The sequence below is a fragment of the Xenopus laevis genome, chromosome 9_10L (genome assembly GCF_017654675.1).
Source record: "Xenopus laevis strain J_2021 chromosome 9_10L, Xenopus_laevis_v10.1, whole genome shotgun sequence".
Taxonomy (NCBI): Eukaryota; Metazoa; Chordata; class Amphibia; order Anura; family Pipidae; genus Xenopus; species Xenopus laevis.
The window spans coordinates 94,080,275-94,094,325 of NC_054387.1; the positions used below are offsets into that span (position 1 = coordinate 94,080,275).

Sequence of the window (14,051 nt, forward strand, 5' to 3'; positions counted from 1 at the left end):
TAGTGTCTGAAGATTGACAGTTTCTTTAAAAGACTTTAATTTGGCAAGTCTGCACAGGGCCAGTACGGGCTGTACTAGGGTTATCTGATTCTTAATGTAGAAGCTGAGAATATTTGCCCCTTGGTGTAGTTCTGCTGGGCATGCAATGACCTTCAATTAAAATAAAATGCTTGTGTTAACAGAGGCACAGTGAACCCTCATCCACTGACTTTGAAGAGGTAGTAGGAATATGGCAGGTAGCAGAGCCGATAGAAAGAAGTAAAACGAGACAGGGAGCAATGCAGATCAGTGGTTTTTCCAGCAGAGAAAATACCATGCGCACCAATAATTGGTACAATAAGGGGAGTCAAAGGTACATAGATGAAGATTCAGAGCCAGATTCAGACTGTAATCCCCTGTATTGTTCACACATGTAATCCCCCTGCATTGTTCACACTTGTAACACCTCTGTTGTTCACACCCTAAAACCCTGTACTGTTCACACCTGAGACCCAGACTGAAGCTGCCCATATTGTTCACCTGTTCACATTCATACAAACTGCTTGAGGGGCACCAGCACTGTGTCATTGTATATAGTACATTTTAGACTGGTCCTGATAGGTTTCCCTCCCTCCTGCTCTGTTCTGCCTTCCTTATGCTCCCTGTGTGCCATGCTTTGCCTGTGTGTGCCATACTTTGCCTGCTCTATGCTCCCTGTGTGTGCCATACTCTGCCTGTCCTATGCTCCCTGTGTGTGCCATACTCTGCCTGCTCTATGCTCCGTGTGTGCCATACTCTGCCTGTCCTATGCTCCCTGTGTGTGCCATACTCTGCCTGCTCTATGCTCCCTGTGCCATATTCTGCCTGTCCTATGCTCCGTGTGTGTGCTATACACTGCCTGTGTGTGCCCTGCTTTGCCTGTGGAACATAAGCCTGGTATTTATTATGGGGGTTTGTTAGCATTTGAAAATTATTGTTAGGGGCCCTTAAGGTGTCATGTGCTGAGGATTGCTGTGTTATCCACATGGGAGGAGGAGGTATATGGATTCAAGGGTATGTCTTAACATCACTTAACTTAGAAGAGCGATATCCTTGCAGTGAGCACCAACTATTTGGTGTGCTACCATCATTAATGTGGACATGGTCTTGTGGTAACATGGGTGTGGTTTAAAGTGGGTGTGGTTTAAAACCAGGGAGTGGTCAACACTGGCTTCTATTATCAGCCGTCCACCATGGAGGCCAGAAAAATTCCGGTCCTCAGTACCACAGAAGTTGGAAGCACTGACATAAGGTAAAATGTCAAAAAAGAACATACAAAAGAAGCCAAGACTGACATGACACACAGAGAAATAACCTAAAGATACAAAATTGCAATGAGATACAATGCAGTGTGCAGTTACCACAAATCATGTTATTCAAGGACAGACACTTATTTGACAATATTAAATTAGCAAATTTATTGTGAAAGGTTTTATATCTACGTCTACTCCCACATAAAGGCTTCTTACAAAGAAAATGGAAAATGTGATTACAGCTTGAGGTCTCGACTTCCAAGGGATGTGAAACAGCTATCTATATAATCCTCTGTCACTTCTTCTAATGACTCAGGCTTCCACTTGGCTTTCTGGTCCTTGTCAATCAAAACTGCAAAAAAAAAAAAATTAAATTGATAGGTCTGATATTTCTAAATAACTTCTTTTATTCTATATTATTATTGCACATTTTTATCATGGACAAAACAAAAATCTTTACGCAATCCTCATTTGTCCTGTAATTTGTTAGATAACACACAAGCACACATAATATAATGGAGAACTATAAAGTGCATCCTAAAATGAGTCACTCTGTAATGTCAGGGACGATTATATTGTATATAATATAGTACATTATAGACCACGCATCTCACACAACTTGACTACATCAAATACTTCTATTCTGGTTTTACTCTGACTCAAAATATGATCATCTCATATTCACTTTGCTTCGCCACATACTTTGCTTTATGTTCAAGGGGTGGTTCACGTTTAAGTTAACTTTTAGTATGTTATACAATGGCCATTTCTAAGCAACTTTTCAATTGGTCTTCATTATTTATTTTTTATACCTTTTAAATTATTTGCCTTCTCCTAACTCTTTCCAGATTTCAAATAGGGGTCACTGACCCCATCTAAAAAAACAAATGCTCTGTAAGGCTACAAATGTATTGTTATTGCTACTTTTTATTACTCCTCTTTCTAGTCAGACCCTATTCATATTCCAGTCTTATTCAAATCAATGCACAGTTGCTAGGACAATTTGCACCCTAGCAACCAGATTGCAAACTGGAGAGCTGCTGAATAAAATGCTAACTTAAAAACCACAAATCATAAAAACCAATTGCAAATTGTTTCAGAATATCATTCACTAAATCATATTAAAAGTTAACTCAAAAGCGAACAACTACTTTAACACAGACACTTTTCAATGGCTTCTGTTATTCTCATACTATATATACTTACATTGTCTAGATATTATCATATTTCACAGTTTAAGGGGCAGGTTTATCAAGGGTTGAAGTGAAAATCAGAATTTTTAAATTCGAATTTCGACCAGGCAATAGCCCAAATTCGAATCGAATTTGAAAAGAAATTTAAAATTCGAATATCGAAATTTATCATGTAATGTCTCTTTAAAAATTCGGCTTCGACTATTCGCCATCTAAAACCTTGCCGAATTGCTGTTTTTGTTTTAGCCTATGGAGGACCCCCTAGAACCTATATGGAGTCATTTAATGGACTTTGAAAACGTTTTTTTTTTTGGAAAATACTTTGATCGAATACGATCCGAATTCGAATCGAAAAAAACCTCCCATCACCTCAAAATTCGACCCATGATAAATCTGCCCCTAAAAGTTCCTTATTATTGTCTCCCTTTTCTATGTCTGCATTTGATAACATTTTCATTGCTCTTACATTGGCCATGCTAATTTAGGATTCCTTTGGTTTTTGTGGGGTTCTGTATGTAAGAAGTGCTATGGAGAATACATTTATAGACATCTAGTTACATGAGACAATGAAAATAAATTGCCTATTAAGTCACTAAAAATATTCAGGAGAAACAAAGCCAGTTCACTGATATTCTCATTGGAAACATCACAACAGGCTAATTTAATAATTATCTTTAATGTCCCTCCCTGGATGTTCCATAATCTCTGGGATATACAGTAGAACATAAAATCTGGGAAAAACTAACCGAGCATGGGACTGCAAATAAACGTTGAATAATGCAGGAAAATGTACTAGAAATTCATTTAAATATTAAATAAACCCAAAAGGCTGGTTTTGCTTCCAATAAGGATTAATTATATCTTAGTTGGGATCAAGTACAAGGTACTGGTTTATTGTTACAGAGAAAAAGGAAATCATTTTTACAAATGTGGATTATTTGGATAAAATGGAGTCTATGGGAGACAGCCATTCCGTTAATTCGGAGCTTTCTGGATATCAGGTTTCCGGATAAGGGATCCTATACCTGTACTACTTAAAAGGGTTAGTTCACTTTACTCCAAGTCACAATAGCCTTGGATAATTTGTCTGTCCAAGAAATCATCCAAGCCCCTCTTAAAGGAGAAGGAAAGGCTAAAATGAAGTAATCTTTATCAGAAAGGTCTATATAAATACACCAGTAAACCCTCAAAGTAATGCTGTTCTGAGTCCTCTGTCAAAAGAAACACCTTCTGTATCAGACTCCCTGTTTTCAGCTTAAACCTCCAGGGCACGGCATGAGCATGCTCAATTTGCTCCTCTCTCCCTCCCTTTCCCCCCTTCCTGCTGAGCTATACGTGAGCAGGGAGAGACTCAGGCAGGAAGTGATGTCATACCAAGCTAATATGGCAGCTGCTATCCTAAACAAACAGAGAGCTTCTAGAGCTGTTTACTCAGGTATGGTAAAGCATCCTGCAGAATAAATATAGTGTTTTAGCTTGCATTATTGTGGCTAATCTATTAGCAATAAATGGCCTCTGTAGCTTTCCTTCTTTAAAAGCATTAATAGGATCAGCCATCCCGACATCATCCGACAGAGCATTCCTCAACCTCACTGTCCTCAATGTGAAGAACCACCTACACTGCTTCAAATGAAAGTTCTTTTCCTCTGGTCTAAAGGGGTCACTGACCTCAGCAGCCAAAACCAAACAACTGCCTGGTTGCTAGGGTAAATAAGATCCTAGTAACCAGATAGCTTCTGAAATACTAAACTGGAGAGCTTGCTAAAGAAAAGCTACTGTAAATAACTGAAAACAAAATAACGAAAACCAACTGCAAATTGTTCTAAAATATCAATGTCTACATCATACTAAAGGTTAATTGAAAGGTGAACTACCCCTTTAAAAGGCAATGTATCTGTGCACAACACTGGGTTCCCAGTACTTATATATTCATTTCAAGGACGATGTGAGGCTGAAAACATTAGACTGGGGAGAACTCTAAACATAAAAGGTCTAACAGAGTAAGTTTAAGGTCAGATGAGAAGTATAAAAGGACAAGTAGCCTGCGTAATGGAAGAATGAGTGTGCCACATAACAAAGCACAACTGAATCAGTGCAGAAGTGACAGGGTTAAAGGGTCACGTAGCAGCTCGGAAACTTGCCTGGTCTGAGAAACACAAAGGCGTGTCTCCTGCAATATGGAAAAAGTAATTGTGGAATGATACATCTAACTTTGACGTGTATCTCTTGTACATGCTTTACCAGGGGAGAGCATTCAAGTCTCAGTGATTAACAGCAACACATTAGTATGGAGGAAGCTATTATTTTGTTGGCTATAAAGGGAACCTGCACAAAGTGACAAAGGATCAGCACAGTATTTGTCAGTGCCATGCCAGACTCCTTGGTATAAGACTTAGGCCAAGCGCTGCTCTCAGACTGCATATTTTCCATACCCTTTTCATACAACCTGCTTTTTCTTCCTAGAACTTCTCCCCCCGCCTATACAAGAGCAATTGTTGCCCAGGGTACTCTAAGGGGCAGAGTGAATTTTCAAATGAAAAAAAATTGAATTTCGAGCTATTTTTTGTGTACTTCGACTAGGGAATAATCCAAATTAGATTTGAATTTGAAAAAAATGCAAAAATTTGAATATTTGTATTGTCTCTTTAAAAATTCGGCTTCGACCATTCGCCATCTAAAACATGCTGAATTGCTGTTTTAGTCTATGGGGGACCTCCTAGAGCCTATTTGGAGTCAATTGGTGGACTTTGAAAATCAAAGGTTTTTTTTGGGAAATGCTATATTCCTTAGATTCAAATTCGGCCGAATACGGACCTATTCGATCAAAACTGACCTATTAGACCAAAAAAACTTTGAATTAATTTCAGTTGGTCTTTCTGAATTAGAATTTCGAAGTTTTTTCAATTCGACCCTTGATAAATATGCCATACATGCCAGTTCAGAGCTGTTTTCTCAACATCTTCACCCAAAATGGCAAATCTGTTTATATGTGTATTAGCTGTGAATCAGCCTTTCCATACCCTAATTCCTCTTATAACTGGACAAACCTGTCTATCTCATTTGCCTCAAATGTCCCATCTCCAAACTCCCACTTCACTGGACCTTGTCTTTAAAGGAGAAATCAACCTGTTGTGAAAAAAACCTGTACCCCCCCCACCCAGGTAGACCCTCCTCCCCCCAGGCTAACTACCCCCAGGGGAAATGCCCCATACTTTATACTTACCCCTCACCGCAGATTCTTCCAGCGAAGTTCCACGCGTCATTCTTCTGCGTCCTCGTTAAGCTGACTGAGAGATCTCGCAGTCAGTTTACAGAGGATGCAGAAGACGGACACGTGGAACTTCGCTGGAAGAATCTGCGGCGAGGGGTAAGTATGGAGTATGGGGCATCTCCCCGGGGGGGGGGTTTGTTAGCCTGGGAGGAGGAGGGAGGGGGGTCTACCTTGGGTGGGGGGTAGGGTTTTTTTCACAACAGGTTGATTTCTCCTTTAACTCCCTTTCCATTTGATGACCCTTCTTACTTTTAATCTCCCCAATTTATGATTCTCTGTAACACTCCTTCTTGTCTGTCAAATTCTCTATTGCTTCCCAATATGTAGGATTGGGTGAGTTATGCTTTCTTCTATATATTTGTTGTTTGCCTACTTTACTGGGATCTCTTGACAAATGCACAGTTCCTGAGCATCTCACATGGCCAAGCAGAGAAACACTTGGTACTTACAGAAGAAGGAAAGCTACTGAGACAGATTATTACCAATAGATTAGCCACAATAGTGCAAGCTAGAACACTATATTTATTCTGTAGGATGCTTTACCATACCTGAGTAAACAGCTCTAGAAGCTCTATCTGGTTGTTTATGAGAGCAGCTGCCATATTAGCTTGGTGTGACATCACTTCCTGCCTGAGTCTCTCCTGGCTCACTCATAGCCCTGGGCTCAGATTACAGCAGGGAGGGGAGTAGCAAACTGAGCGTGCTTATGCCATGCCCTGGAGCTTTAAGCTGAAACAAGGAAGTCTGATATTGTATGTACACAATAGAAGGAAACAAATGCGTGTTTCTTTTGACAGGGGACTCAGAGCAGCATTACTTTGAGGGTTTACTGGTGTATTTGTATAGACCTTTCTGATAAAGCTTACTTAGTTTATTTGACATGAGCTCATTCAGTTGGGGCTATGTACAAAAAAAAGTACATAAACACTGTTTGAACTTCCAAAAATATGTTGGAAATGTTTGTTTTTAAAGGGATCCTGTCATGGGAAAACATGTTTTTTTTCAAAACACATCAGTTAATAGTGCTACTCCTGCAGAAATTTACACTGAAATCCATTTCTCAAAAGAGCAAACAGATTTAACTGATTCATTTTGAAAAAAATGTTTTTTCCCATGACAGTATCCCTTTAACAAATCCACAGATTGTAGGAAACCTTGAAAACCTGCATGTGCTTGCAGTAATTAGTAACATTAAATTGCAACCCCTCCAGCACCTTTTCCATTATGAAGTGATGGATTGCAGGTCTTCAGGTGCCACCCACTATGGAAATTAGAGAGTCAGCTTTACAGTATCTTCACGTGTTGCATCTAGTATTTGCTTTGTAGTTTACTATTCATCATGTTACTCTAAAAATTACCATTTATGCTTCCTTTTGATATTTCATATGTTGTCTAAATTTGACATGTTGATGTTCCAAAAATATACTGTCATTTGGTTGAACTGTCACTTGCAAATTAGTGATATATATGTATATTTCCTTTATTATTTATTAATATAAATTTTAAAGGAAACAATACCTTGTCCTATTTCACACAACATACATCAATCAGCAGTAAAAAATATTATCTGGATTTACTTACCAGCTCTTACACCTTCATAAAAATCATGTCCGTTCTATAAACACAAACATAAAATATGCTGTTTCAGTATTAATCACTATTTATTTGCACAGTGTAGCATAAATATGTGGTTCACTTACATATACAAGTTACTGCATACAGCTAATTCTGTTTCTCGTCGAAATATGCTTCCTTTGATCATCAGAAATGCAGTGAATATGGTAACAATAAACATTTACTTCTCCAATAACTTAAGGAGGGATTCATATTTGTGGGGGTCAAATGAAACTGGAGCAAGAAATATTTACTTTTAAATTGGGGTTAAAAAAAATGTAAAATTTACAAAATCTTGAACTTGTAAGGTTTGGCATAAACTGTGATTATGGATGCCAATTTAATGAATTTAGAGTACCAAATGACTGTATGGAGTACAACCCATGACAATTTAAATGTAGCCAAGTTTTTTGGTGCAATATTTCACTTGCATTTGCAATGTGGAATTCATAAAGTGGGTAAAACCGGGGAATCTGGTTTACCCCAACCTTTTGGAAAATGAAGAACACATTTTGGGGTATGGTGAAGTAAATAAAAAACTGGCATTCAGACACTTGTGAATTCGAATTTTCAAGAATAAAAAAAAATAATTATGACCAAAATGATCTCAATGCCAGTTTTGTGACCCCCCCCCATTTGAACTAAACTTTGAGGAGCTACAAATATACAGCAGCTACTCAGATTCTTGTTAAAATGCCCAGATCATAAAATAAAAAGCATTTGTCTTCTTTGGTGCAAAGAAATGTAGTCATGCTAGTAAGAAAACAAAATGGAAGGTAGCCCGCCAACTAGTCATGTAAAGAGGTTTGGGTTAAGGTTTTGATCAAACAACATGGAATAAGGCTAGCGCTTTAAAAGGTACTTACAGTATATATGAAATAGTTTTGGTCATTACCTCATGGTACAAGGGAGGAACTGTCAACCTTTTAAATTACATCTACTTGTATTGGATATTTCCCTGGGAATTAAGTCACTGTGCAGGAATCTATTCATTTTTGCAAAGATGGTTGCTCAGTAAAACACAATTTAGGCCCTGTTGTTACTTTTGAAAAGTCTCTTGCTGGGGCCATAGAACCTGACCACAGCTTTATATTTTATAAACGTGTTCTTTATGCGGATCTCAAATTGAAACATAATTTATTTAAAAAAAAAAGAGGATTTTTTACCATGCAGGCCTGGCTGAGGCGATACTCCATAGTAAGTACTTCTTGTAATGACATGGAAGCACCTTCCTTGAGCTGCCGGAATGTTATTTTTAAGGATGTTGGTGACATTGTGGAAAGCGTCTGTAACAGAGGAAAGATACATTACATATTTGCAAAGACTCAAAGAAAACAAATTTTAACTCACATAACCTATTGCATTTGTCATACAATCCAGGACTGCCTTCAGTTGTATTATGGCTCTGGGCAAAACAAACTTGGCGGGACCCTTTTATTCACATAAACGGGAGCTCTAAAACCTATGGCCACAGAACTCACAGTACCACAAATGCTTTCAGCTGTTACAGTACTAGTTCAACACCTGCAGGCCCAAAAGTTGGGTCACAATTCCATAAAGATTTATTGTCAACATCTTGCCCCATAATTGCCAAGTTACCCTTCTCGATTTGCTATTCTCTAGACTTCCAACACTTCTTGCAATTTGGTGACCCACTATGTGCAGTGCTAAGGGCAACTGCCTCTTATTTTCAGCTTTAATTATAAATTCCGCTTGTGATGAGTATACTGTTTGTTTTGTTTAAGAAATATCTATGTTTCTAACATTTAATGTGCAAATTATGGAAATGTATCAGTTCAATGAAAAACCCTCTGTATTATCAGCTGCTACTGATTGATAAGCCTAACAAAGGCTGCAGCCCACGTTACCACAAGAACTTTTAAGAGCATGTCCACATTAATGGTGGTAGAACCAAAAAAAACCCAAATGGTTAGTGCTCACTGCAGGGATATCACTCATCACTTCACTCATGTGAAAAATTAAAGTCAAATTAAAACATACCCTTAAATCCATATGCTTCCTCCTCCCCTGTGAATAACATAGCACCCCTTCCAACACATGAGTAAACATTTTCAAATGCTAACAAATCCCCAGAACAAGCCCCTACTAGGCTCATGTCCCACAGGCAGCATAGGGCAGGCAGAGTATGGCACACACAGGGACCATAGGGCAGGCAGAGTAAGGCACACACAGGCAGCATAGGGCAGACAAGAATATGCAACACACAGGGAGCATAGGGCAGACACACACAGGGGAGTGTTAAATTCACCTTACAATTAGGATTTGTTTTGTTCTGCAGCTCCCAGCATTTAAACTGCTATGTGGTTGTTAAAGTTAAATTACCCTGGCATCTATGCAGTTGTATCAGGAGGAACCAGGTAAATTTAGACAGAGTAGAGCCTAGATGCAGGGCAACACCTGCAAAACAAAAAAATCCACCTGCAATAATTGTCTATTTCGGCTTTGGCAGGCCCCAAGGGGGTGCAGGCCCGGGTTCGATTGCTACTGAAAACAGATGAAAACATTATGTTGGCTCCAAGCAGGAAACAAACTTTTGAATTGAGGAATTTACATACAGGGGCGTAACTATAGAGGAAGCAGACCCTGCGGCTGCAGGGGGGCCCAGGAGGTATAGGGGCCCCACGAGGCACTATTTCATATACAATTTCAATAAATATTGGAGAAACAAGTCAACCTCTAAACATTTTGGGGGCCTGAAAAATAATTTGCTGTGGGGCCCAGTAATATCTAGTTACGCCACTGTTTACATACATTGCCCTTGAAATGCACTACAAAATGCGTATTGTGGCTGTACCTCATTCTCTTCTAAATAAATGCTAAATAATGCAGCATAATTGTATAAAGCAATTGTGTGAAATTGTCTGTGCAGGTATTTTCACACAATGTGCATAGACAGCAATAGGGGCCTTTCGTGATCATTTTGTTGTTGGTAAAATTCCATGTTATCTGTCATGAAAAATATAGCAGCCAAAACCCATTAAAATTCTTAATTTAATTCTTAAAATTCTTAATGTTCTGCAGGTCTAGGACAGATTCTGAGTGAAAAGATGGTGTTGGTGTTATCTGTTTCTCTAAGTCACAAATATATTTTAACCATAGCAGAAACATTTTAATAGCTGTATTATTACCTGGAGCTGTTTCATTGCAAAAGAAGAGCCGTCACCTTTCAGATTTTCCATGATTTCTTCTACAGTGTTGCCAGAGAATAAGCTAAAGAGAAATATGAATTAATATAACAGCATTGCTTAACAATTTGAAGATAGACAACTACTTTGTTTTACATTTATTATTTTTTGATGCATGTCTTAAGGGTGATGGGTAAAGGAACTGGACTTGCTGCATGCACAATTTTACATTCGGCAAATGCTTTTTTCCACATTTTTCCCACTTATGCTGCATTTAAGGAGTTTTATATTTATATTTATGTGCATAGAAAGTTATTTGCAGTTTCTTTGTCTATGAAAAGCAATGGGACCACGCTATGACGGAAAGAAAAATAAGTGTCAAGAGTGTGACAATATTTCCCTTCCGCAGTTGCAGACAGTTCATTGTACAAGACACTGTTCACCTTATAACAGAATGTACTATTCTTAGAAACTTCAAACTAGTCTTCATTTGTATATTTGCTGCATTGCTCTGCATCTTTCCAATGGGGGTCGCTAAACCCAGCAGACAAAAAGAATCTAAAGGTGGCCATAGACGCAAAGATCCGCTCATTGGCGACATCGCCAAACAAGCGGATCTTTCCCCAATATATGGCTATATAGGGGGTAATCTGAACGTTCGGCCTTATGGCTGACGATCAGATTACGATGGGCTCCGGCGGGATCGGTCCAGTCAAAATCAAACCTGTCCGATCGACCAAACGACCGATCTCCGCCAGACAAAAGACATCGGCACTCTCCACACACGATCCGAAAATCGGACAATACATACAATAGGTTCTGTGCGTCTATGGCCATCTTAACAGTCTGAGGTATTGTGCAATGTTATTGTTACGATTTATCTTTCTATTCAGGCCCATTCCTACCCCTATTCTAGTCTCTCAAAACACTGCCTGGTTGGTGGATTGATAGCTGCTGAACAAAAAGCTAAATATTTAAAATAAAACTATATAAATACAGGTATAGGACCTGTTATCCAAAATGCTCAGGACTTGGGTTTTCTGGATAACTGATCCTTCCATAATTTGTATCTTCATACATTATTTCTACTTGTAAATCATGTAAACATTAAATAAACCCAATAGGCTGGTTTTGCCTCCAATAAGAATTAATTATATCTTAGTTTACACAATACTGTTTTATTATCAGAGAAAAAGGAAATCCTTTATTAAAATTTGGATAATCTGGATAAAAAGGAGTCTATTAGAGACAGCCTGATCAGAAAAGCTGAACAAAAAGCAGGTTTCTACAAAATAACAGTAATTGATATCTTACTGACTATAATGGATTGTGTACAAATCGAATAACTGATCTGTAGTACACAAAGACACGGTCACAGTATTTCCCGCGTACTGAGATAGCATGTAAAGACAGCTGATTCTTTAACTGCCAGATAAAGACAGATTTCTATTTGTGTGCTTCACGAAGCACAACATTTTATAAACAAATCATGCAAGGCTGGATACAGGACATGATATCCCCATGCTGATAAAAGTGCTGCTCACACCGGAATTATTAACTCCTAGAAAATAGTAATACATAGTAAATGAAGTTAAAAACAGACTCTTACCCATAAAATTAATTTCTCTTCATTCTGTCTTTATGTAGCAGTTGGGTGTCAGATGAATGATCCAATATATATTTTAGGGGGGCTGCCTTTCCTAGCAGATGTATTAGAGCTCACTCAAATAACTGATTCCAGTATAAACAAAATCTAACAAAATAACAGCCTTTTGCACAAATTCTGCATGTAGAGAGACATGATGTCTGGTGATTTCAATCTTCATCTGTATGTTACTATGTATGTATGTAAAACATGACAGTATCTTGCTGGCTCTTCCTGATGCTGACTGGCATTATTAACTTAGTTGCTATTCTTTCTACAGTACTGTTCCTTTTAATCAACAGAAACAAAATGTCATGTCTGGTTTCCCAAACCCAGAACAGACATCAAGATTCCGGTCACGGCTCATACTACCGCCTATAACAACCGCCTTTCGCTTCAGGAGGCGCCCTCCACTGCCACCAGGTCTTAAAGTGAGTGAACCAAGGTGACAGTTCTGGGCAGGCAAGGGAAATGTACACTTAAATGGGTTGTTCACCTTTGAGTTAACTTTTAGCTTGATGTAGAGAGTGATATTTTGAGATATTTTAAAAAATAGCAATAACAATACATTTGTAGCCATACAGATCATATGCTTTTTAGATGGGGTCAGTGATCTCCAGTTTAAAAACTGGAAATTCTGCTTTTTTGCTGCTCCTGGTAACTAGTTTGGTGCTGCTATCTGAGGTGAGTTTTTCAACTTGTCTCATTTGCCCGGCGCACCTGTTTAAAACCAACACTTAGTGGGAGCATAGCTCCTGTGGCTGCTACACCAAGGTACCACCACATACCAGTCTCAGCAAATCTGTATTTATTCTGTTGCTTTTATTGTTCACATATCACTTCCCATAAAGTCTATTATGTTTTGGCTCAGTCTCTCCATTGACTGTCAGCTCGGCTTCTGTTTGCCAGTTTTGCTTTTAAAGTATACCAACAAGTCTCTCAATAGAAATCATTGATTAACTATCAACCACCAAATACATGTATAAAATATTGGCTGGCTGGCCCTCTGTATACACCAATATAGTGGATTTTATATAGTTCCAGCTAGGATAAACAACCTATCCAATTATGTGATATTTTAAAGTTAAAGAACTCACTCTCCTTTTGTGTAGTAATATAAAGTGAAAGGCTGACTTAGGGTAATGGCAGATGGGATGTTTTGTTGCCTGTGCAAAATAAATAATTATACAACAGCTTTGACTGCATCATAGTCATCAGAAATTTTGCTGGCTTCTACCTGTTTATCTTGTCCATGTTTTCTGCAAGTACAAATGGCTTGTCCTGAGCAGCATAACTCTGTAAAAGAAATGGTGTAAGATTAACGCTGGCAAAGATGAAATTGTTTATTTTTGTGACTAAGGACACAGTTTCTCATCAGATGACTTCAGAGTCTTCTAACAGGAGCAGTGCCCTGAGGAATCTCTATAATAATCAAATGGTTGTCTGTTAACTCTCTGCCTGCCACAGTCATTCCCGGCATTATTTTTTTATGATGATCCCTTCGAGAACTCTCTTCCAATGGACACAGCCTGCCGCTATTCTAAAAAACCTAATATAAGCAATTATCACTAAATAAGTACCTATGTCAAATTTGCAGCACACGTTCTTCTTCAGCTAAAGGAGTAAGCTCTCAGTTGATTTGACTTAAAATACATACATGCATTACTACAGGCCATAATGAATAATGTACTCCTTTCTCAAACGTCTCTCAAATTTTTCTCAAAACTGTATGTTTGCTTTTTGCAACAAACATTAAATTACATCATTATGGTCACTATTATGGCTGCATCTGTATTGTCTTGTCTTCTATGTATTATCTGTATTACTTCAATGTAAAGCATGTGGATAACAATCATCATTGTACGTTAATATAATTTTTGAAAAACTATTATCAAAAGTGGAGTGTGTGAG

The 14,051-nt window shown here is 38.3% G+C and overlaps 1 protein-coding gene across 1 annotated transcript in view; it reads right to left on the minus strand.

Annotated features, from left to right (window-relative positions):
- Nucleotides 1–1,411: 1,411 nt before the first annotated feature.
- Nucleotides 1,412–14,051, minus strand: part of hibch.L (3-hydroxyisobutyryl-CoA hydrolase L homeolog) — a 30,245-nt gene continuing 17,605 nt past the window's right edge. Inside the window, 5 exon segments of the mRNA NM_001097905.1 lie at nucleotides 1,412–1,623; nucleotides 7,317–7,350; nucleotides 8,516–8,635; nucleotides 10,499–10,580; nucleotides 13,378–13,436. Of these exon segments, the coding sequence (NP_001091374.1) occupies nucleotides 1,508–1,623; nucleotides 7,317–7,350; nucleotides 8,516–8,635; nucleotides 10,499–10,580; nucleotides 13,378–13,436 (411 nt within the window). The 3' untranslated portion in view covers nucleotides 1,412–1,507.